At 41.8% G+C, this 22,493-nt stretch overlaps 5 protein-coding genes and 1 pseudogene across 8 annotated transcripts in view; 5 read left to right on the top strand and 1 right to left on the bottom strand.

Annotated features, from left to right (window-relative positions):
• LOC109482259 (clathrin heavy chain linker domain-containing protein 1-like) overlaps window positions 1-902 on the top strand; it is a 6,242-nt gene extending 5,340 nt beyond the window's left edge. The window contains exons 11-12 of the mRNA XM_019784950.1: window positions 12-388; window positions 444-902. Of these exons, the coding sequence (XP_019640509.1) occupies window positions 12-388; window positions 444-902 (836 nt within the window). The remainder of the gene's footprint in view (window positions 1-11; window positions 389-443) is intronic.
• Window positions 903-1,029: 127 nt separating this feature from the next.
• On the top strand, window positions 1,030-3,173 carry LOC109482260 (annotated as a pseudogene).
• A 1,031-nt stretch (window positions 3,174-4,204) lies between these two features.
• On the top strand, window positions 4,205-6,563 carry LOC109482677. Its single transcript, XM_019785503.1, has one exon. The coding sequence runs from the start codon at window positions 4,382-4,384 to the stop codon at window positions 6,434-6,436; it is 2,055 nt and encodes a 684-aa protein (XP_019641062.1). The 5' UTR covers window positions 4,205-4,381; the 3' UTR covers window positions 6,437-6,563.
• Window positions 6,564-7,747: 1,184 nt separating this feature from the next.
• On the top strand, window positions 7,748-11,366 carry LOC109482610 (endothelial differentiation-related factor 1 homolog). Its single transcript, XM_019785410.1, has 6 exons — window positions 7,748-7,990; window positions 8,895-8,946; window positions 9,212-9,289; window positions 9,857-9,939; window positions 10,230-10,323; window positions 10,793-11,366. The coding sequence occupies exons 1-6, from the start codon at window positions 7,913-7,915 to the stop codon at window positions 10,852-10,854; spliced, it is 447 nt and encodes a 148-aa protein (XP_019640969.1). The 5' UTR covers window positions 7,748-7,912; the 3' UTR covers window positions 10,855-11,366.
• Window positions 11,367-12,250: 884 nt separating this feature from the next.
• LOC109482609 (ubiquinone biosynthesis protein COQ4 homolog, mitochondrial-like) lies at window positions 12,251-16,786 on the bottom strand. 3 transcript variants are annotated; one of them, XM_019785406.1, is made up of 7 exons: window positions 16,422-16,563; window positions 15,225-15,227; window positions 14,946-15,071; window positions 14,297-14,393; window positions 14,079-14,181; window positions 13,403-13,626; window positions 12,251-12,904 (listed from the first exon to the last, which is right to left on the bottom strand). In XM_019785406.1, exons 1-7 carry the CDS (start codon window positions 16,555-16,557, stop codon window positions 12,706-12,708), a joined length of 888 nt encoding a protein of 295 aa, XP_019640965.1. In that variant the 5' UTR covers window positions 16,558-16,563; the 3' UTR covers window positions 12,251-12,705. The 3 variants fall into 3 exon arrangements, with proteins under 3 accessions (XP_019640965.1, XP_019640967.1, XP_019640966.1); XM_019785408.1 differs by lacking the exons at window positions 15,225-15,227; window positions 16,422-16,563 and adding an exon at window positions 16,771-16,786; XM_019785407.1 differs by lacking the exon at window positions 15,225-15,227 and having other exon boundaries at window positions 16,422-16,557.
• Window positions 16,787-16,905: 119 nt separating this feature from the next.
• On the top strand, window positions 16,906-22,325 carry LOC109482593 (mitochondrial protein import protein ZIM17-like). Of its 2 annotated transcripts, XM_019785375.1 has the most exons (3): window positions 16,912-17,827; window positions 19,160-19,254; window positions 20,984-22,325. In XM_019785375.1, the coding sequence occupies exons 1-3, from the start codon at window positions 17,301-17,303 to the stop codon at window positions 21,001-21,003; spliced, it is 642 nt and encodes a 213-aa protein (XP_019640934.1). In that variant the 5' UTR covers window positions 16,912-17,300; the 3' UTR covers window positions 21,004-22,325. The 2 variants fall into 2 exon arrangements, with proteins under 2 accessions (XP_019640933.1, XP_019640934.1); XM_019785374.1 differs by lacking the exon at window positions 19,160-19,254 and having other exon boundaries at window positions 16,906-17,827.
• The last annotated feature ends 168 nt before the right edge of the window (window positions 22,326-22,493 follow it).

The following is a 22,493-nucleotide window of genomic DNA, read 5'->3' on the forward strand; positions in this document are numbered from 1 at the left end:
CATTCCCGTAGAAGGAGACACCAAGTATCAGAGCCCTCTACGTTCTGCAAGGACTAAGAAACCAGGTCAACCTAGCTCTAATAGTGTCAGCACCATCGCAGAAAACGTGACGCCAAAGAAGCTAGTTATCGGGACTCATGTCAGGAACAAGATCTGTCAAACACGCAACTACAATGAGGGATGCGGTAACCCAGTCCCACCCCACAAATGCCCAGCCAACATCTCAGAAGACACAGTGATCGGGGACGAACGCCAAGCTGGGAGGGACATGGGGAAGAAACTCCTCTCTGGACCTGTAAAGACACTTGTTAGTGAAACTACAACAGATGGAGATGGGGATTTTGCTGCTGGACTTCAGGAAGTCATGATGGAGGAGGCAGGACAGAAAGTAAGGGCCTTACTCGGACACAGTGCACCTTTGCAAAGCTATTAGAGGCAGGGTTTCCAGGGCAACATGGTCCAAGCAAATGTTTCCAGGGAACGATCAACAGGAGAGAAACCGCAACCGGGACAGATTTGGGAATGACCTCAGCAAACGTCTCAATGCCGAACACAAAGCTGCACGTAAGAAGATCGGGGACAACAAGCGGAAGATGGAGAAAAAAATGAAGCGACTCATGCAGGCACTGCCCTACTGCTATGAAGGAGATCATTCGAGGTGCTACGAGGGATCACTCATCTGCAGGCACCCAAGGAAATGGACATTTCCAGACCTACCTGAAAAGGTGAAGGGAAACATCCACCCAAACGATACTGATCTCAAGGTGTTGGCAGGCATAATGGAGGTTCGTTTAGGAAAGAAAGCTCTGAAACGGACACGGAAGTCAAGAACCACAAATCGAGTTGAAAGTGTGAACAGACAGCTGGCTAAGACCTGCCCAAAGAATGTAGTCGTACTCTAGTACCTTGGAAGGGAGGGTAGCCTCTGCAGTACACGCGTCGAACAACGGAACAGGACGGTCGATCGCGCTCAAAAGGGCCGCAGCCAATATCCCCTTCTCACCAGACTCTGCTNATCAAGACGCCATCATGCCACGGAAGAAGAAGAACAAGGAGAAGCGGGGTAGGCCATTCATCCCTGGCCACACACCATGGAACAAGGGCTGTGTTGTCGAGCGGGAAAAGGTCACCTCTTCATACTGCAGGCCAACTCAAGATCAGGAAGGTCTGTACATCAACCGAGACAGGAAGGGCAACATCCTACCGACCGACACTGAAACCCTTAATGAGGCAGGAACACTGATGGTGCTTCGTACCACACAGCTGCCAGGTAGTAAGATTTCAAGGCTTCTGGGGGACAAAACAGACGGGGATGAAGTTGAGGGCTACCGGCTCTGGCATGCCAAGACAACTGTCAAAGCCCTGTACAGTCTACAGAGAGAACACGACGAGCTCCGGCCTGACTGCAAGTGTATGCTTCGACTCTCGGCACAGGGAGAAAGGAAAAAGGGCTGGCTACTCAGGAGACACTGGTATGTGACAACTGCGGATATGAATCACCCAGGACAAAGTTCTACACCGAAGTACCAATGGAGGGACCCGGGGCCAAGACAGCAGTCCCCAACCGGGCAGTGCAGGTCGCCATGTTTAACAGCCCAGTAGGACCTACCGTAGTAAGAGAGATGGCAGCAGCCCTTGACATGCCGGTGCCAACCCGATCTGGACTACAGGAAGGGGCAAACAAGTACAGTGAGTTGATGGTCCAAGAGAATGAAGCGGACATGCAGCCATGGCGAGAGACAGTGGCGGACATCCATGTGCAGAAAGGAAACCCACCTGACAGTGGCATTCCCGTAGAAGGAGACACCAAGTATCAGAGCCCTCTACGTTCTGCAAGGACTAAGAAACCAGGTCAACCTAGCTCTAATAGTGTCAGCACCATCGCAGAAAACGTGACGCCAAAGAAGCTAGTTATCGGGACTCATGTCAGGAACAAGATCTGTCAAACACGCAACTACAATGAGGGATGCGGTAACCCAGTCCCACCCCACAAATGCCCAGCCAACATCTCAGAAGACACAGTGATCGGGGACGAACGCCAAGCTGGGAGGGACATGGGGAAGAAACTCCTCTCTGGACCTGTAAAGACACTTGTTAGTGAAACTACAACAGATGGAGATGGGGATTTTGCTGCTGGACTTCAGGAAGTCATGATGGAGGAGGCAGGACAGAAAGTAAGGGCCTTCTCGGACACAGTGCACCTTTGCAAAGCTATTAGAGGCAGGGTTTCCAGGGCAACATGGTCCAAGCAAATGTTTCCAGGGAACGATCAACAGGAGAGAAACCGCAACCGGGACAGATTTGGGAATGACCTCAGCAAACGTCTCAATGCCGAACACAAAGCTGCACGTAAGAAGATCGGGGACAACAAGCGGAAGATGGAGAAAAAAATGAAGCGACTCATGCAGGCACTGCCCTACTGCTATGAAGGAGATCATTCGAGGTGCTACGAGGGATCACTCATCTGCAGGCACCCAAGGAAATGGACATTTCCAGACCTACCTGAAAAGGTGAAGGGAAACATCCACCCAAACGATACTGATCTCAAGGTGTTGGCAGGCATAATGGAGGTTCGTTTAGGAAAGAAAGCTCTGAAACGGACACGGAAGTCAAGAACCACAAATCGAGTTGAAAGTGTGAACAGACAGCTGGCTAAGACCTGCCCAAAGAATGTAGTGTACTCTAGTACCTTGGAAGGGAGGGTAGCCTCTGCAGTACACGCGTCGAACAACGGAACAGGACGGTCGATCGCGCTCAAAAGGGCCGCAGCCAATATCCCCTTCTCACCAGACTCTGCTGTTGTACCTGCATTAGAGGGGATGGAGAAGAAACAAGAATACCACCGGTCATACAAGATGGAAGTAACAAACAAGAAAAGGCAGCAGGCTAAGGTAAAGAAAAGATATGCTAACTATGACATTCGTAAAGAGCAAGGCACTTACAAAAGTAAGACAGTTGCAGTTGCAGGGCAGTCTAAAGGCAAGGGTAAAGCCTTAAGGAAGAAAGTAAAGAAAAGGATGATAGAACATTCATACAGCCGTGCTGCAGAAGAGGAATCCTCCAGTGAGTACTCAGAAGGATGAAGAAAAACTGTGACTTACCTTGACTTGTCATCTAGAAAAATATACACTGCCGATAGCCATCATGCCCTCTACACTCTCGTCTAGACAGGCAAACTTTTCTGTTGTTGTTTACTAGCCTTGGTTCCAGGGACAAATGTTCTACATTTACACAAAGGGGGGTGTGGCACAAATGGGAAACGTCTAGTTCTCCAAGCTGTAGATTTGCAGAGCTGATCATGTATGCTGCCCTATGCACGTAAAACTTCCGAGGGGTGAACTGGGGGGCGTTGGGGAACCAGGAGACGTTAACGACACCGTAGTTTGACTTAGGCGACGACTTTCCACCCGTCCAAAGCAGACACGATGTTGTAGGATGGGGAGCTACTCTAGAGGCTATCTTCTTCCTGTATTCCTCACACCAGTGTTGTATAGAAGCCATGTATGCCAGAAAAACAACTAGAAACTGAATAAAATGCTGTATAAATGATTCCAGATGTGTCCTTGTATTCTCTGTGAGTGTCTTAGGGTGTCAGGTTTCAAGAAGTTGTGAGAAAACTTACCTATTTCGCGCCATTCCTCTGAACCCAAATTTGTGCAAGCAGTCCGAAGTTCGAAACTGACAAGTGACAACACCATCAAAGAATAAAGAGAATAGTTCTACACAACTTGTCCAAGTTTGAAAGGGTTTCATTGAACGGTGACTATGTAGCACTAACTTTCCTTGCAAGTGTCAGAGGCATGTATTCAGGCAGTGATATAGCATTGACAGACAGGGCAGTCTATGTAGTAGAATCATGTCTGAGGACAAGAAATGGTGAGAAAAGATGCAAGAAATGTCAAAAACTGGTCACTCTGATAGAGCAATCTATTATGCTGTGTCAGAGACTTCACTTTTCTGAATAAAAGTTGCTAAACAGCATTTTAGGGCATTTCTTGAGGTGTTTATTGCAAAAGTGGTTAACAGGATGAAATTGGCCATGGTTTTTAAGTTATTTAGACTATTTGTGGTGGTATGTCATTATTAGACCCTGAATTCATGGCCTGACACTTGCTGGTGTTATTTCTAATAAAAAAAATTGAAGGAAAACAATGGGAACAGGAGTTGAACTGCCTTCTCATGAGAACCAAACAAGCCCCCCCCCCCCAAGACACACACAGGTGAGAAGTGGCTCTCAGGCCAAGCAAAATCCATATGGTGTCATGGTCACTCCCAACCCCCTCCCTGCCTCCGGGAAAGTGATGGCTTTATAAGGGATGGGGACGGTCAGGTACAGCACACTTGATTGTGACGACAGGACTGCCTACATCAAGACGCCATCATGCCACGGAAGAAGAAGAACAAGGAGAAGCGGGGTAGGCCATTCATCCCTGGCCACACACCATGGAACAAGGGCTGTGTTGTCGAGCGGGAAAAGGTCACCTCTTCATACTGCAGGCCAACTCAAGATCAGGAAGGTCTGTACATCAACCGAGACAGGAAGGGCAACATCCTACCGACCGACACTGAAACCCTTAATGAGGCAGGAACACTGATGGTGCTTCGTACCACACAGCTGCCAGGTAGTAAGATTTCAAGGCTTCTGGGGGACAAAACAGACGGGGATGAAGTTGAGGGCTACCGGCTCTGGCATGCCAAGACAACTGTCAAAGCCCTGTACAGTCTACAGAGAGAACACGACGAGCTCCGGCCTGACTGCAAGTGTATGCTTCGACTCTCGGCACAGGGAGAAAGGAAAAAGGGACTGGCTACTCAGGAGACACTGGTATGTGACAACTGCGGATATGAATCACCCAGGACAAAGTTCTACACCGAAGTACCAATGGAGGGACCCGGGGCCAAGACAGCAGTCCCCAACCGGGCAGTGCAGGTCGCCATGTTTAACAGCCCAGTAGGACCTACCGTAGTAAGAGAGATGGCAGCAGCCCTTGACATGCCGGTGCCAACCCGATCTGGACTACAGGAAGGGGCAAACAAGTACAGTGAGTTGATGGTCCAAGAGAATGAAGCGGACATGCAGTCATGGCGAGAGACAGTGGCGGACATCCATGTGCAGAAAGGAAACCCACCTGACAGTGGCATTCCCGTAGAAGGAGACACCAAGTATCAGAGCCCTCTACGTTCTGCAAGGACTAAGAAACCAGGTCAACCTAGCTCTAATAGTGTCAGCACCATCGCAGAAAACGTGACGCCAAAGAAGCTAGTTATCGGGACTCATGTCAGGAACAAGATCTGTCAAACACGCAACTACAATGAGGGATGCGGTAACCCAGTCCCACCCCACAAATGCCCAGCCAACATCTCAGAAGACACAGTGATCGGGGACGAACGCCAAGCTGGGAGGGACATGGGGAAGAAACTCCTCTCTGGACCTGTAAAGACACTTGTTAGTGAAACTACAACAGATGGAGATGGGGATTTTGCTGCTGGACTTCAGGAAGTCATGATGGAGGAGGCAGGACAGAAAGTAAGGGCCTTCTCGGACACAGTGCACCTTTGCAAAGCTATTAGAGGCAGGGTTTCCAGGGCAACATGGTCCAAGCAAATGTTTCCAGGGAACGATCAACAGGAGAGAAACCGCAACCGGGACAGATTTGGGAATGACCTCAGCAAACGTCTCAATGCCGAACACAAAGCTGCACGTAAGAAGATCGGGGACAACAAGCGGAAGATGGAGAAAAAAATGAAGCGACTCATGCAGGCACTGCCCTACTGCTATGAAGGAGATCATTCGAGGTGCTACGAGGGATCACTCATCTGCAGGCACCCAAGGAAATGGACATTTCCAGACCTACCTGAAAAGGTGAAGGGAAACATCCACCCAAACGATACTGATCTCAAGGTGTTGGCAGGCATAATGGAGGTTCGTTTAGGAAAGAAAGCTCTGAAACGGACACGGAAGTCAAGAACCACAAATCGAGTTGAAAGTGTGAACAGACAGCTGGCTAAGACCTGCCCAAAGAATGTAGTGTACTCTAGTACCTTGGAAGGGAGGGTAGCCTCTGCAGTACACGCGTCGAACAACGGAACAGGACGGTCGATCGCGCTCAAAAGGGCCGCAGCCAATATCCCCTTCTCACCAGACTCTGCTGTTGTACCTGCATTAGAGGGGATGGAGAAGAAACAAGAATACCACCGGTCATACAAGATGGAAGTAACAAACAAGAAAAGGCAGCAGGCTAAGGTAAAGAAAAGATATGCTAACTATGACATTCGTAAAGAGCAAGGCACTTACAAAAGTAAGACAGTTGCAGTTGCAGGGCAGTCTAAAGGCAAGGGTAAAGCCTTAAGGAAGAAAGTAAAGAAAAGGATGATAGAACATTCATACAGCCGTGCTGCAGAAGAGGAATCCTCCAGTGAGTACTCAGAAGGATGAAGAAAAACTGTGACTTACCTTGACTTGTCATCTAGAAAAATATACACTGCCGATAGCCATCATGCCCTCTACACTCTCGTCTAGACAGGCAAACTTTTCTGTTGTTGTTTACTAGCCTTGGTTCCAGGGACAAATGTTCTACATTTACACGAAAGGGGGTGTGGCACAAATGGGAAACGTCTAGTTCTCCAAGCTGTAGATTTGCAGAGCTGATCATGTATGCTGCCCTATGCACGTAAAACTTCCGAGGGGTGAACTGGGGGGCGTTGGGGAACCAGGAGACGTTAACGACACCGTAGTTTGACTTAGGCGACGACTTTCCACCCGTCCAAAGCAGACACGATGTTGTAGGATGGGGAGCTACTCTAGAGGCTATCTTCTTCCTGTATTCCTCACACCAGTGTTGTATAGAAGCCATGTATGCCAGAAAAACAACTAGAAACTGAATAAAATGCTGTATAAATGATTCCAGATGTGTCCTTGTATTCTCTGTGAGTGTCTTAGGGTGTCAGGTTTCAAGAAGTTGTGAGAAAACTTACCTATTTCGCGCCATTCCTCTGAACCCAAATTTGTGCAGGGCACAGCCTAGAAATAGAAAATAGGCATCTAATACATGTAAATCATGACAGAAAAGCGGCATCAAAAGTCACCTACCTGAGTTTTAGGCCATCCATATCACACATTGACTGGGTAGCACATCATCTAAACTGTCCATTTAGCCCAAAATTTCAAAATCCTACGCACCTAAACATCGTTAAAATCCTTGTTTACAATGTAGGGTGACCTCTGACCTCCCATGGACAGCACAGCAATGCATGTAAACATATATCTTCTTTTCTTTGCTGGACATCTCAAACATGGCTGAAAGTCTGTTTTCTGAACAAAATAAAAATTCAAGAACCCTTACCTGTAACATCCAGCTCCAAAAAGGCAACATTTCCCACAAAAAAGACTTTTTACATTTGGTTTTGTATTGCCAATCTCTATATACTAAAACTGGCCCCAATACACATGCGCGGATTCCTAACCTTTGCCCAAAAAAAATCCATCGTCTGCCATGATGGCTACGTCATGCCATCTAGCGAGAGATAGCGAGATTTTCCGAGACCAGAAGGTTCTAGAAAAAATAGGGGTTTAATATACAAAACATAAAAGTATCTATTCTTATGATTAAAAGTATTGCAGTTTTATATCACGAAATATACCTAAAAGTGGATATAATATGATAGATATTTACTGGTGTATAGATTTATAAAGTACTATCATTGGAATATAGCTTCACAATGTTGTAAGACAAACCAACTACCCCTTCATCTGAATGGTATAGTCGACTGCACCACATCATTTTCCATTGAACCTCAGCTCGAGGGAAGTGATCTTCGAAAACAACTCTTTTAGTCAACAAAACGCTGAAACGGCGTGCAAAATTTCACCTTCCAGGTTTACGTGACACCAGATAAAGCTCCAACTAGCAAGATGGCCGAGTCTGACTGGGATACGGTGACTTATTTGAGGAAGAAGCCACCAACTGCGAAGCAAGCTCGCTCTCAGCAGGTCAGTTGAACGATCCATCCATCCGGGAATTGTGGGGAGGGAGGGATGGAATGAGTGGTTGAGAGAGGACAGATTCTGTAATAACAACGTTAAACCACATATGTTGGGTTGTTAAGCAATTTTTTCGGTGCTTAAGTGTAAGAATGTGAAATATAGAGTTACTTACTAGGTTCGTGAACAGTTGTCTACTCGAACATGTCTCTCAGACAACTGGCAAATTTCTAGAATTTTCCTGGTAAAAATCATAACATTTTGTGATTGGGTAAGTTTTAATTACATCCTAAATACTAACCTATTAAAGCAAAGCTGTTGTAGACCAATTGTTGTTATGGCTTGCTTAAATGCCTCGTTTTGTCGAAAAAGATGGTATAACTTATAACTTAACTTATAAAACTTACTGGTATTGCATCATGTATGCAGCATATGCTCATAAAAACAATGAAAAAACACTTCGAAACAAGTATTTAACAGAAATTAATGTCGAAATTCCCATTCGAAGTTAGTATTGTTAAAAATTTATTCCTCAAAAATACAAATGTCCACAAGTATAGTACTGTATTAGTACATGACTTGTTTATCGTATATGCATTGTGCTCTGATCTGTGTTATATACTTTTTGTGTGTTCATATAACTGTTACATGGTTTGTTTACAATTCATGACGTCCTCAAATATTTATAAAGTGATGTGGACAAAAGTTCATTCAAAGTAGTTAAGGTGTTTCTTTTACTACAGTTGATGAAGTGTGCCGCACTGTGTGCGTGTTTTAGAACCATCTTTATGTTTATCTGAAAGTTATCGAGCAACATACAATACTTTATTCCGATAGTGCTATTTTGGGGTTGGACATTACACATTAGATTGTGTTGGGATGTAGTTTTAACTATGATGTTACCAAAATCCAGGCTGTCAATGCTGCCATGCGCAGAGGGGAAGACATAGAGACTACAAAGAAATGTAAGTATATTATAATCAATTATTATTAACAAATTTTTGTAGCGTTACTGATGTTTGAGCAATGATAATTTTGATATAGACTTAAGAGACTTCCTTACAGTACTAGATATTGTATTTCGAGCCCGGGTAGCCCTTTATTGTCCAATTTCATACAACTTTTTTTTTCAATTTGACAGGAAAGTTGGTCAAGACAGCACTTGATATTGAGTCAGTATAAAAAGGGTTTGACAGTATTCTGATGACCAACCTGTTCTTGTGTTAACAGTCAGTGCTGCCCAGAACAGACAGCACAGTGCAGCTAAGGACACAGCCAAGCTGGACAGAGAGACAGAGGAACTGCACCGTAAGTATGGATTTTATGATGGGTAGATGAATCATGGCATACTGATAGTATGGCCCAGAGGCTAGGCTAGTGGAGAGAAGATCAAGGGATCAAGAGTTTGATTCCTGGCATTCCTGACAAGTTGTCATGTCCTTCAGAAAGGCAGTGTCTTTATGTGACGTTCCTCACTTCACCCAGGTGTAAAATGGGTACCTGACTTTGGTTGGGAAGGTAAAAGACCACTTTGAAAGGAGAGGAAGGGGCTCCGCTCTCCAATAATTTGCCCCAAAACACAGGATATTAGCAACTCACTGCCCCTATAGCCAGAGAAGGCTATTGGACTGCCTTTATTCCTTTTTTGTTTTTAGTAATATGAATCAGATGATATTGACTACTGTTAGACATGATACATCTCAACTTAGAGCATGCAGGGGTATATCACTAACAGTGTTGGAGGTGGGTGAAGATACAGCACAGATTATGAATTAATAAAGGGGGATGGAGCTTTTTCTTTCTTTAGTTTTTTTTTGTGGGACACTGTATTTCTTTGGACCATGTTGACACTTCATGTGCTCCATACCCATACAGATGATAAAGTATCACTGGATCTGTCTCGTCTCATCCAACAAGCTCGGCAGGAGAAGAAGATGACCCAGAAGGATCTGGCCACTGTAAGTCTGAATTACAACTCATTACCATATTACTAATGGCAATTACGTATTGTACAATGCACTACTTTTGTAGAAACTGATCCTATAGCCCTGTCATAGCTGGTACATGTATGTCATTGACAGTCAAATCAGGAAACATAATGTTGTCTTTTTGAATATGTTATTCAATTTTCTCTACTGTAAATTTGATCTACATTACTTCATAGGCAAATGTCCATTTTAAGGAAGACAATAATGCAGGAAATGTGTAATTTGTATGAAGTAGTTGACCGGAAGTTTTACCCTCGCAGAAAATCAACGAGAAGCCGCAGGTTGTGAACGAGTACGAGAGTGGAAAAGCTATCCCCAACCAGCAGGTGATAGGCAAGATAGAGAGGGCTTTGGGTGAGTTTATATACTACAGTACACTTTGACTTGCTGATTCTTACAGTGTGCTAAGCCCAAGGTTGTAATTGTTATCCACAGATATAAAACCCTGAGGCATACTAGAAACAGTTATCATATCAATATAACATGGTTTCCCATCCTAATCATTGCTTGCATGTGTTCAATGTCTTCTGGCAATAAAATGATGTTGGCATGTAATGAGTAATGTAACAGGCTTTCTCATAATACCAGGGCTAAATAAAGTCATACAATTGGAAACTACTATAAACCAATAAATGTCAGCAATGGTTTTATGTTTGTGGTGACTTCTATCATGCATTGTATTTGTTGCTTCAGTATTGATTGAAAATTTGAAAGGGGTCATAACTAAAAACTTTCACCATGTTGAAAAAGTGCTGCAACTTTAACTGAATTTGCAGTGATTGATAGTACACGTAGATTATAACGGATATAATGTGTTTTGCAGGAGTGAAGCTGAGGGGGAAGGATAGGGGCCAGCCGCTGCAGCCGAAGGGCAAGAAGAAGTAGGATAGAGCCTCCGGTCCCTCTGAGCTGAGCCCACCTCTCATGGCCCCCTTCTACAGATGACAGAGTTAGACCCTCCTAAAGTATGGCTGCCCTTCTCAGCACTAGAGAAAAGTCTCAACTATGTAAAGAAAATGTCAGAAAGTTTAATTTTCTTTTGTCATGACTTATTGCATTGTGGGTTTTGACTGGTATAGAGAGTTTAGTTTACAGGTATCAAAATGTTGTGTGTCAACCCAATGACATCACCAATAGTAGGCACAATAAAGTGCGGATATTTTAGTGATGTCACTAATGTGAAGGACATTTTTTTCATCCATATGTCTGCAAAGTGTATTCAGGATTGGAAGTGGTGAACACATTTGCAATTATGATGAGTTATTACATCTAGCATGACAAGCTGCAAAATTTATAGGATAAGATTTCATTTTAATGTATTTTGATATATATCTATTGCAGCCATACTTAAGAAGGGTCTAACACAAACCTATTAACATTTACTGCCGTGATGCAAACCGTATCATCATCATCAAACCGCAAACCGTATAAACATAGTGTAACTTTAAAGAACTCTCTCACAAGATATCAGCCTCACTGTAAACATTAATATTATATATGTATCTGGCACATTGTTGACTTACAAACATCTACCTGAAAGAGCTTGAGAAAGAAAACTTGGCTATTTGTTTTACATGCTCACAAAAACACAATGTGCAAAAACTAGCATTATAGAAGTAGTTAAAATAGTGTTATTTTCTGTTCTAACTTTATTTTTTGAGTGATTTAGGACACAAAAGATTACATTCAAGTCCACATTGAAGATTTGTATTGAAGATTAATCACTGAAATTGAAGCTTCAGGCCGCTCTTTTCTACATATCCATCTGCCACCGCATTGAAAACAAAACAGCTAGAAGGTCTGTGGACTCAGTCTGGAGGGATCTAAATGTATAGATATCTTAGCAAATTACCTGCACAGCTGCATATAGACTTAGGTAACAGTAGTATGCACACTTCTTGGGGGGAAACTGTAGTACAAATTATCAGTGAACTTTCCAATTTGGTATCTGTGAAAATAAAAGACTAGGCATGTTTGGGTAAAGAGTACTTATAGCACTGATGCATTTCTCTGATTGGGTAAAGGTGTAGATTTTTAACTTTGTTTTGTTATAATTCAAATGATTGGGACTGTAACTTCTTGTGTTACGGCTGAGGCATTGGCACTGAAGCTGTTTTATAAATTGACTTCCAAAGGATGGGGCTGTTTCACATCCAATATTGCGAATGGCTGTTTTTCGAATAAATGATCATGAGAAAAAAAGCTTCATGTATGTGTTTTGTGTTTATTTGTTCTATTTCTAATCTTTCATAATAGCAGTTCTAGTTACATGGTTCTTTACAAAATGAGAATCTTATGCTTGAGTTGTCATACTAGGATGTACACTGTGTATACACAAACATAACGGATAACACATACTCTATTTATACACTTCATTCAAATATGATCTCAAACAACTTTTTTTTTACAAACAAATGGATAAAATGTGTACATACAGCATACACATCCAGGTGTACTGTTCTGACCATGTAGCATGCATAGTCCAGTGGTTATATAAAATTTATAAATGTCACAGGAAGTCACTACACTGCTTATAATACAGCTTTTGACATACATACAAATGTACTGCATCATGTACGCCAGGAAGACTTGGGGAGGCAAAGTCATGGAATGGTTCTAACTACTAGTAGTCTGGATAGAATATAAGTGACAGCTGTTCTGGTGTTGTAGTAAGGTCTTAATGCCACAATAGGATAATTTCATTCTTAAGATTTGAAAACATTTTCAACCGTCATGTCATCTTTTATACAGTCTACTGTAGTTACTGCTGGTACTTTTGGGTACCTGTGGAGGGGGAGGGATTTTCAAGTCAGCTTTCAGTTCTTCTAGTGGTTCGTGAAATCTCTTTTCATAGTAGACGTTCATCAGACACTTGGCACTGTAGCCGGCCCTCACTGCCCAGGGGATGTAGTAGTTCCTCAGCTTCCACCTTTGTCTGGGGATGAAAACAGCAAAATTGTTTTCAAAATAAAAATACATAGGAATATTACAAACGTATTGGACCATTTCTCTGAGGGTTCCAAATAGAACATACATGTATGTAGCTACTCTCCATTTCTATATCTTCATCAGAGGGCAAGTCCACCTTTAGTGTTGTGTGTTCATCTACCATAATCTTTTTCATTAGTGTGGAGTACAGTAGTTACCATAAAAAAATGTCTTTGGCTTTGCCAGGGTTTGAACTCATTACCTCCTCAATCACCTGAATGCAAAGCAAGCACTAGGCTCGTTGATGAAGGTTAGGCATCCAGGTTATAAGGTACACCAAAAAACAGTTACTCAAGCAACTGGACATGATTTTTGAAAATGATTTTGGCTTTTCCAAAATCACATCTAGTTGCTGGAGTAACTGTTATTTTGGCTAAGCACAAGGCTACTAGTATTACACATGTTAGAAAACGGAATACACGAATCCATTAGTAAAAACACTTACCTGGATGACAGTCTTAAAGGACCGAACACAGCTCCCATTGCACACATGGGCAGTCCAGTCTGCACAGCCTCAAACATCTTGACAGTGCACTCCCCTAACATGTTGGTGGGCATGCCCAGTAGTGTGTGGAAGAGATCATGGATCTCTCTGTAGCGCTGAATCACGTAAGCAAGCTCCTCATCGTCTATAAACTTGACTGGTGCACGGGAGTCCGGGGTCACATCCTGAAATACACAACTTCCAAGTAAAAGACTTGCATTTGCCCCTCTGATTTTTGGCGACACCTCAGGAGCGGAGCCTGGAGTATACTATTGGATTCATCCCTAAGTAATTTCATCAAGCTGGAGAATGATTGACTATTCAAAGTTCTGAGTAAAGAACTTTGATGTACTATCAGATTCAGTTTGAAAATATTCTCAAGGTTCCCAACAGTACACAAAATGACAAATGTAATAACTTGAGAAGTTGTCAAGAAATCTTAATTGTGTGTGAAATAACCAGAGAACAAGCCAATCCAAGCAGTGAGACTTCTTACACTGGCCTTAAGTCATCCTCAGTAACTAATTAATCTCAATTCAAAAATAAATCTACTTTCAATGTCAAATACATTAATTAATGCCTTTGCCATGTTTATCATTTTCAATTTTGATACCATCACAAATATACACATTCTTACATTTCTGTCCAGCCAGTTGACATATTCCCTACCAAAGGTGCCTTCAGGAAGATTTCTCAGCTCTTCCAGATCTACTGTCCTTGTGTTGATTCTTGGCCTCTCACTGTAACATTCAACATTGGTAACATTATTTAATGGGTTATGGACTTCAACATCAAATCTAGAAACCCTAATGGCTAATGTAATGACAAATAAATCATAATGATACAAAAAGCTACCTTAAAATCAGCTGACCAACTGGATCTGCTTTCATCTGGTCCCGTATTCTCATGAGGGCGTAGTAGCCTGTAGTTTCTCCTAACACTGCAATCATATCTGAGGAAACATGTACAGGGCACATACATGTATCATATACTAGCTCAATCACTATATAGTCAATCAGAATTGTCACCAGGCCAGGACTTGCTTTACGGTTTATGTCGAGGATTATAAATAGAATACCTTAAATATAAAAACTAGAAATGTTAGTGAACAATTTTGTGCAAGAGGCCAAATTTGGGAAATGTGAGTCACCTTCCCATGAAATGGTCTACATTTTAATTTGAGAAGAAGTGAGCTGTTGTGTTACTCCCTTGTTGGAAATGTGGTGGCAACATTAATAATTCTTTGGAGAATGCCAAATGTGCTATCAAAATCAGACTGACAAGTCGTTGGATAGCTAGCTGCTACCATGCCGTATGCCTGTGAAGCTGGTGTGTTATGCTGAAGGGTGGTTATACCGGCTATACCAATTTACTATACAAACACTCTGGTTGTAGATAATAGGAAATCAAAATAATATTGAGGCATATTTTCACTGTCATGATTTCTTCATGGAGGAGCCCCACGAAACTAAAATCACCACAAATATTTGAAGATTTGCCATACCATGTCTGTAGGGGTCGGTTATAGCAACAGCCGCAGACCCAACAGTCAACAGAGCTTTCTGGAACAACGATGTCGGAACATGTTCTTGGTACAGAGGAGGTGTCCATTCTTCTGCATGTGGTGAGGCTGGTGATGAAGATCACTACTTGATTAAATCAATTTGATTGTGTTATGGTTGTAAATTATTCAATGAATGTGGCTATTAACAAGCTGTCCCTGTCAATAATGAAAGTGCCAGTCTTAGACTGTCAAATTATAGCAATAAAATATCTTACTGACAGGCTAAAGTAGAAAAAATCTTACAAGTAAAATGTCATCCTCCCAATTTTACCGTCAATACCTTAATCTGATAGAAACCTCCTTGGTTTAAGATAATCATGAAGTGTACATGTGCAACCATGGAGGTTTAAGAGAAAGGGTGCAACCAAGGATGTTTATATATATAACGTTATATGTAGAACCGGTCGAACTTCCTTGGCCTTGGTGCAGCTGTAAACTAGAGTTCCTAGATCTCATACCTTCGCCAAATGATGTTAATCTTTATGACTGACAAATTATACATTAGATTATTCCCCCTGATTTAAGAAATAGGAACCTAATTTTCATGAATTATATCATTTTATCATAATATCTAAACCAAAAGACAGTCTTATATCAACAAACAATGCATTCTACTTATTCCTAATAAATTATGCAAATGAGGTCCTGATTTGAATAAATTATGTTTAATGATGTTCACCTCAACTTAACTTTCAAATACCACAAGTATGAAATTCCAGGCAGTTATCATTACATAATTATAAAATTTTCTCAATAATTATGCAAATTAAGTCATTATTAACATAATCAATATCTGCCTGTGTTTCTCTCGTTGCCAATTACCAATGTCACAAGCTTCAATTGTCCTATCTTGGAATGCAGCTGATTTATAGAATTTCCCCATAAATTATGCAAATGACATCTATATTTGCATAATTGTGACATAATTATATTAAGCATCATGTAAGCTACCTATATACCAAAAATCATAACGATCCGTCAACCGGTTCTTGAGTTATCCCCTTTTGAATATTTTCAAGAATATATCCCTGCAGTTCCAGAGCAAGCCGCTAGGGGGCCCAAACTCACGTCACTTCTTCCCCAGCACAAGACCTACCTACCATCCAAATTTCATCACCATAGCATGTCTAGATCATGAGATATCAAAACCGGAAGTTCAGCTGCAGTACTATAACAAGCCGCTAGGGTGTCCAAAATCTAATCATTTTGAGGTCTCATCAAGACCTACCCACCTACCAAGTATCAAGACAATCCATCAAGGCCTTCTCAAGTTATCGTGTTTACAGACACACACACACACACACACACACATACACGAACGCCTCTGAAAACATAACCTTCTTGGCGAAGGTAAAAATTCGAGATGCCAAAAACTGCACATCAAACCTGACAATATGAACTAGATCTAAACTTTACCTCCAACTCCTTCCTGATGGGATATTCTGCTATAATGCTCTGCTTTTAGAAGAATAAGTCTCGGCCGAAGTCTAATATTTTGACTTGTAAAAATAGCAAATCGAAAAGGGAGAAAAATTCTACTGTGCGCCGCCATCTTCTTCTGGACGGTGCCATTTATATCGAGGTAACATGTTTTCCTTATAAGTTAACAACATCTATCCGATTTGCTATTAATAGTTATGCAGTGTACATGATATCAAATTAAACGAATTTTATTATGTGTAAAATTATATCTATAACTAATTTTGATTGGTAGATGATTGACTGACAAATGAGTAAATGTTTGTAACGAGACTTTACCACTTACTTAGTACAGTCTGACTTTAGTCCAGCTGATTGCACAACCCTATCCAAACGCAATGAAAAGAGTCATTATCAAGCACTCTGGTTTTTTATTTGCTAGTTTAGTGACTTTTGTAAAATGAAAACGTTAAAATAAATTTATTTTCAAAACAGAATGGTCTGTAGCGTCATGGATGAGTGGGTGAGTGCGAGAGGTTTGTGCGTGTAGCTGTGGTGCATGGCGTGACATGTTGTTTTTCTGCAGACGAACAGTAGCCCAGCCAGATCAAGGGTTACGGAGAACAACTTCAGGTAAGTTACCTGGGCGTACCCCTTGAGTGAATACTCATGTGAACGCAGAACATTCTCGTGGATTTGATAGAGCTGTTGCCATTCCTCTGGCGTGAAAACTTCGTCGGACAGTGAGGAAAACAGTTCACGCGTGGCGTAATAAACACCACGTTGTTGGCCAACTGGTTGGAACTGGTTCCAGCTTCTCTTCCCGCAGTTACGGCTACAACTTCAGTACAAGACTGACTTTCTAGAGACTTAAAGATGTCGTTTCCAGTAATCAGTGGCCTTGTCAAGACTGTGGAGGCCTCTGCCAGACTGCCATACCTTTCGAGATGTGTCTTGGGCAGGTCTTACGGAGCCAAGAGCGTCATGACAAGGAGAGGGCTGTTGTCTTACATGAGACAGAACACACGTGGAAACTGTCGGGGGGAGATGGCAGTCGCCAGAAACAGGAGAGAAGTGTTTCCAGTCACCAAGATTCAAAGTTGTGCCTGCTACCACTCCCCACACCCTGACATCACCAATGGTGCATCCCCAACAACCCAAGTGTCCAACAACCAAGGGGCCCTCAAGGAAGACGTGCAAGGAGAGAGCGCCAGTCTTGGGCAGGTGGAGCCTGAGAAGATGCAGCTCATCTACACCTGCAAAGTTTGCCAGACCAGGTCTGTGAAGGTCATCTCCAAGGTCGCCTACACCAAGGGGGTGGTGATTGTCAAGTGCTCCGGATGCGACAACAACCATCTGATTGCGGACAACTTGGGGTGGTTCTCTCAAGAACAGGGTAGAAGGTCTGTATTTAAAAACATGGATTTGGGTCAAATATCACCCATATGTGTGTGGGACTGGTAGAAACCAATGGGTTAAAAGACACCAAAAATGAAAAACCCTTGATGAGATGAACACTCGTCTTGTGAGTGTGACAAATTATCTGGACACTTTCCATGCCTCAGGCATCTTCAAGCTTGTTGTCTGGAGCATGAATTTACCAACAAAGCTTTCACTATTCTTGTTGATGCGCATGGGTAAGCACAGTAAGTAGTGATGACTGGTCTTGCAACATAATTTTCATGCCCACAAGCCTGAAACTAGCTCTTAATTTTGTAGTACCAGAAGGAGGAGGGGAAAGGACATTTTTGTAGTGTTGAGTTCCTGGTTTAAAAGAATTCTATACTTCAGTAGAAATGTAATTTGGAAAAGCATATATAATTAATAATCATGATTTTGCAGTCACTGAAAAGTAAACCCACCTCACATAACTGTTAATTGATTTCATTTCATGATAGGGGAAAGGTGGTATTCAAGCTTTTTGTCGTTAAATAAAAATGACCATAGCACCGATAATGCATTGCAAGAAAGAGCACTTGTGATAAGTTGCCATGATGGTAACAAACGATTTTCAGTTAGAGTCCTTGTGCTCAGCCCCTGTGGTAGCCTGGATGCCAGACTCTTCCCAGGGCCTACACAGGCCAGCTCATCAGCTCCAGAGCCAACATGCCCCCAGGGAATCTATGGAGGATGGTACCCAGGTTAGAAAGGAGAGGGATGGGCTCCTTCCAACACCATTCCCCAAACACAGTAGTGTATTAGCCCTACCGCCTCATTGATCAATGAGACCTACCTGTATGTAGAAAGTATAAACAGAAGGTCTATATAAACATTGGTATTGAAACATTATATATTTTGCAAACATAACTGGGTAACTTGAAAAGCTGGAGTGTTTGTTCATCGTGGAAGGTTATACATGTATATGCCAGGGCTCTACAACAGTCTGCCCACATGCTCACTCGCAGAAAAGAAAAAACTTAACTGGTAGCAGCAACAAGAATAACTCAAACATTGGAAGGAGAAGAAGATCAGTGTTTGCAATCCTGTTGGAGAGGTTGTCAATTTACAATCCAAATGTGGGAGCATATTATTTGGTCTGTAATTGGCAGAAAGCTGGACTGTGCCAAAGTTCAAAAGGGGCCAACAGGTCAATTAGTAGCATTGTGTGTTGTACAGACTGTTACGTATTGCTGATATGTTTGGTTCCTACAATATGAATGTTCTTATGTTCAACACATGATTTCAGAAGAACTAACCAGCCTTTTCTGGTCTCCCCCCTTTTTTCTGCACGATAGGAATGTGGCAGCAGTACTCGCAGGTCGTGAAGACCAGGTGCTGAAGTCCAGCCTCGATGAGGGGACGCTGGAGATCCTTACCACCAACACGCTGGGTAGCGGTGGTTTTGTTTCTGTCCTAACGTGCATTCTGTAGGGCTGACCGTGGATTACAATCACTCAGGGTCAGGGCTGGCCCCAGAGCACTGTCATAATGTTCAACTTCAGCAGATGGGTTTAATTTGCAGACTAGCATTCTTATACAAACATAGCCCATTTTTAATAATGTTTTGCTCAGTGGGTATTGAGGTTCTTTGTACCTGTACCTAATCACTTTATAATTAATTATCAGTGCAGCAATGACAGGTTCTAGTTCCCGCCGCTAGGTGGCACTGCAGTGAGTAGGTAACAGTCCCAAATGTGACTGTAATTTGTATTCCTTCTCATTAATGTTCATGACTGGAATAGATTTTCATATCTACTCAAGCCTTCAAAATCCATCACTAATATTTAGTGTCCTCTTCCCTGTCTATGGCCACATCATTGTAATGTTGTAAGGTAGAAAAAAGACTATCAAAACATTGGCAGGTATTAATTATTGGCTAATAATATGAAGAACCTTCATACCCAGTTGATTTACCAAACTATTTGCAAAGGTTTGTGTGGGTAAGAACGTGTCCAACTTCAAATATTACCCATCAGATAGACTGTTGAACAGGTGCTGGGGACAGCCCGGAGTTTCTTGCAGATTTGTTGATCACTGATCATAATATTCTACTGGCATCTTCTGGAAGTAACCCCACAATTTTGGAGTGTTAATCGGTAAATATTTTATATCTGTGACACATTGACTTTTGGACAGGTAGTCTGTCTTAAAACCTGCAATTATGCTGCAAACATTGAGTTTTTTTCCAGATTTGATGGTTTTCTTGCTAGACAAGATTTAATGCCAATTTGCCAAAACAGATGAAATTTTTGACCTTGAATTAAAAGATTGGGGACTACTTGAAGAAGCCAGTTACTTCACAGATGTAGTGTAGTGGTTCTTCCACTAAGAAGTTGATTGTTGTGTTTCTTGGTGTGGTTTTCAAAGTGGTTACCAAATAAATAAGGAACTCAAAATATCTCGCAATTCCCAAGTCTGCAGATTTGGTATTAAAAATGATTGTCATCAGTTTAGGTGAAGATGTTTGTATCATGCAAATGACAGTGCTGAATTGTGAATGAGTTGGTTTTGAAGTGTTGTCTTCTTGTTGGTTCATGTTTCATGACTGTACAACATTTTTTACAGACCTTATTCAAGACATAATTGTTGCTGAACCACCACTTTTTCATATCCTTAACTACCCTTTTCTCCATATATAGGGGCCTGCATGTGGTTGTCAGCCATATTTCCCTGTCTACTTGGGCCATCCAAAAATCATTCAAAGGATGAAAAAAAGGCACAAAGGGACTGGTCATTTCGTGTACATGTACTAACATTTACTTTGCCTTGGCCAACCAAAGACATACAAAGCTTAGATTTTTCTATCAAACTAAAAAGCTTTTTATTTTGTTAAAGGCACTTTATGACTGTCCTCATTCCACACACAATGCATCAGACTTTGGTTGGTTAGGTAAAAGGTGGTGGAAAGAGAGAAATAGCCTAGGGATGGGCTATGCCCTCTAATACCATGCCTAAGCCAAAGGGCAACCCTCTACTTTTTTTGTACTAAGTATACTTTTGCCTAATGACCATGTCCCTTTGTGCAACTTTTTCAGCCTTCATGAAGTGGTTATGGACTGGCAAAAGATGAATTTCTACAAGAACCCTATTGAAGTTCTCCTTTTGTCTTTCCACCATAGAAACATTGAAGAAATTCTAGCAGCCAAAGGAGAGACAGTCCGCAGAATCGCCAACACAGAAGAGCTGCTTGAGCTAACTGCAGATGACATCGCTGGGAAAGATGCCATGGACAAAGTGTGGGAGCAGAATAGCAGAGTTGAACCCACCAACAATGAAGAAAAAGATGCATGACGTTGCGTGGCTCTGTGAACCACAAATACATGTACTGTAGCAGTAGTATTTTTGCATTGAGTAGCGTGCCCCAAGACTTGTCATTATAATCATGCCTTTTTTAGAGTCAGTGGACTTCCAATTGAAAATTGAGAAGAAAAAATGGTACATTTGTATATGTAGTCAGCATAATTGCGGCAAGAAATTAGATGGAAGCCACTACAAGCGATTCCAGTAGTACGGTAATTCCTGAAGCAGTGCAAAATACAATAGGGGCATAGGAACTTTATAATATTCATGGTACTTTCGGCATATCTGATGTTGACCAAATTGTATTTTTTCACCTTTGAATGTCCAACGATGCCTTTAAAAGTATTGTTACAGAGTGATGATTAGTTTTGATAGGAGTTTTGCCAGGTGAATTTTTGTAAAGGAGTAATTTTGTACAAGGGTTACTTTTGGATACTACTGGTATGTTATTATGTTTAGAGATGCAATGAAGCTAAGATTGTTGTAAGAGTAAGAGCCGTTGAATTAATACTTTGACATTGTTAGTAAGAAGAGCCGTTCAATAAATGGGTACTGAGCCATATGAGAGAATAGATGTTAAAGTGTACATGTAGGTGGCAATAGCATTGTCCAAGACTTCTCTATTACAAATAGAGTATATAGATGTATATATTTTGTTTAGAGACCTAGGAGCAGTATTCTAGTCTTGCATTTGCCTTTTGCACCAACTGCTATGATTCTGCAAATCATCATCACCTCTGCAATCACCAAACTTTCTTCATGATATATACCTATCCCTGCACTATTGTTTATTACAAGAAAGCATGGGCGATATCTTGTATACCTTTACTGAAAAAGCCATGCACAAACTTTCCTTTCTATGCATGCCTTCCTTTGCAAGACTTGGAAGTTGATGCAATGATCTCTCAATTATCAACTTTAAGTGCCAGATTTACATGTCTGAGCTGAGCTGCCATGTCAAGCTTTTCCTCTGCACAATGATGAGATGGTGCAAAAATTTTGTAATGTTCTCATACTTCATAGGATTTATGGTATACAGCTCTGATTTTTTTGTGAGTAGTTGCCGTACATGTTAACTGTCTCCCTGCTGAAGTGGACTTTTGGCATCACTTGTATTGGTTACAGGATTAGGCAGGGAGAAGGTTGAAAGCCAAAGGCTGCAATATACAATGTATATAGTGTAGGACATTCTCAATGTATGTAAAGTGTGCTTATTATGTGAAAGGGACCACTATGATAGAGTTATTTTCACAAGTGATGCCAAGAAGTATTTTTCAGAATCTAAACAACTCATATCATTGTTCGGACGTGTTGTTACTGTTGAGGTAT

This window comes from Branchiostoma belcheri, unplaced genomic scaffold (genome assembly GCF_001625305.1).
Source record: "Branchiostoma belcheri isolate BF01 breed outbred unplaced genomic scaffold, Haploidv18h27 scaffold6, whole genome shotgun sequence".
Lineage (NCBI taxonomy): Eukaryota > Metazoa > Chordata > Leptocardii > Amphioxiformes > Branchiostomatidae > Branchiostoma > Branchiostoma belcheri.

Coding starts and splice junctions, on each gene's coding strand:
- LOC109482677 (XM_019785503.1), top strand. CDS start 4,382: ATGCCACGGAAGAAGAAGAACAAGGAGAAGCGGGGTAGGCCATTCATC.
- LOC109482610 (XM_019785410.1), top strand. CDS start 7,913: ATGGCCGAGTCTGACTGGGATACGGTGACTTATTTGAGGAAGAAGCCA. Junction 7,991..8,894: donor AGCAAGCTCGCTCTCAGCAG/GTCAGTTGAACG, acceptor ACCAAAATCCAG/GCTGTCAATGCTGCCATGCG. Junction 8,947..9,211: donor CATAGAGACTACAAAGAAAT/GTAAGTATATTA, acceptor TTGTGTTAACAG/TCAGTGCTGCCCAGAACAGA.
- LOC109482609 (XM_019785406.1), bottom strand. CDS start 16,557: ATGGCGGCGCACAGTAGAATTTTTCTCCCTTTTCGATTTGCTATTTTT. Junction 14,394..14,945: donor AACCGACCCCTACAGACATG/GTATGGCAAATC, acceptor ATGTTTCCTCAG/ATATGATTGCAGTGTTAGGA. Junction 12,905..13,402: donor CCTTTAAGACTGTCATCCAG/GTAAGTGTTTTT, acceptor TTTCATCCCCAG/ACAAAGGTGGAAGCTGAGGA.
- LOC109482593 (XM_019785374.1), top strand. CDS start 17,301: ATGTCGTTTCCAGTAATCAGTGGCCTTGTCAAGACTGTGGAGGCCTCT. Junction 17,828..20,983: donor TCTCAAGAACAGGGTAGAAG/GTCTGTATTTAA, acceptor TTTCCACCATAG/AAACATTGAAGAAATTCTAG.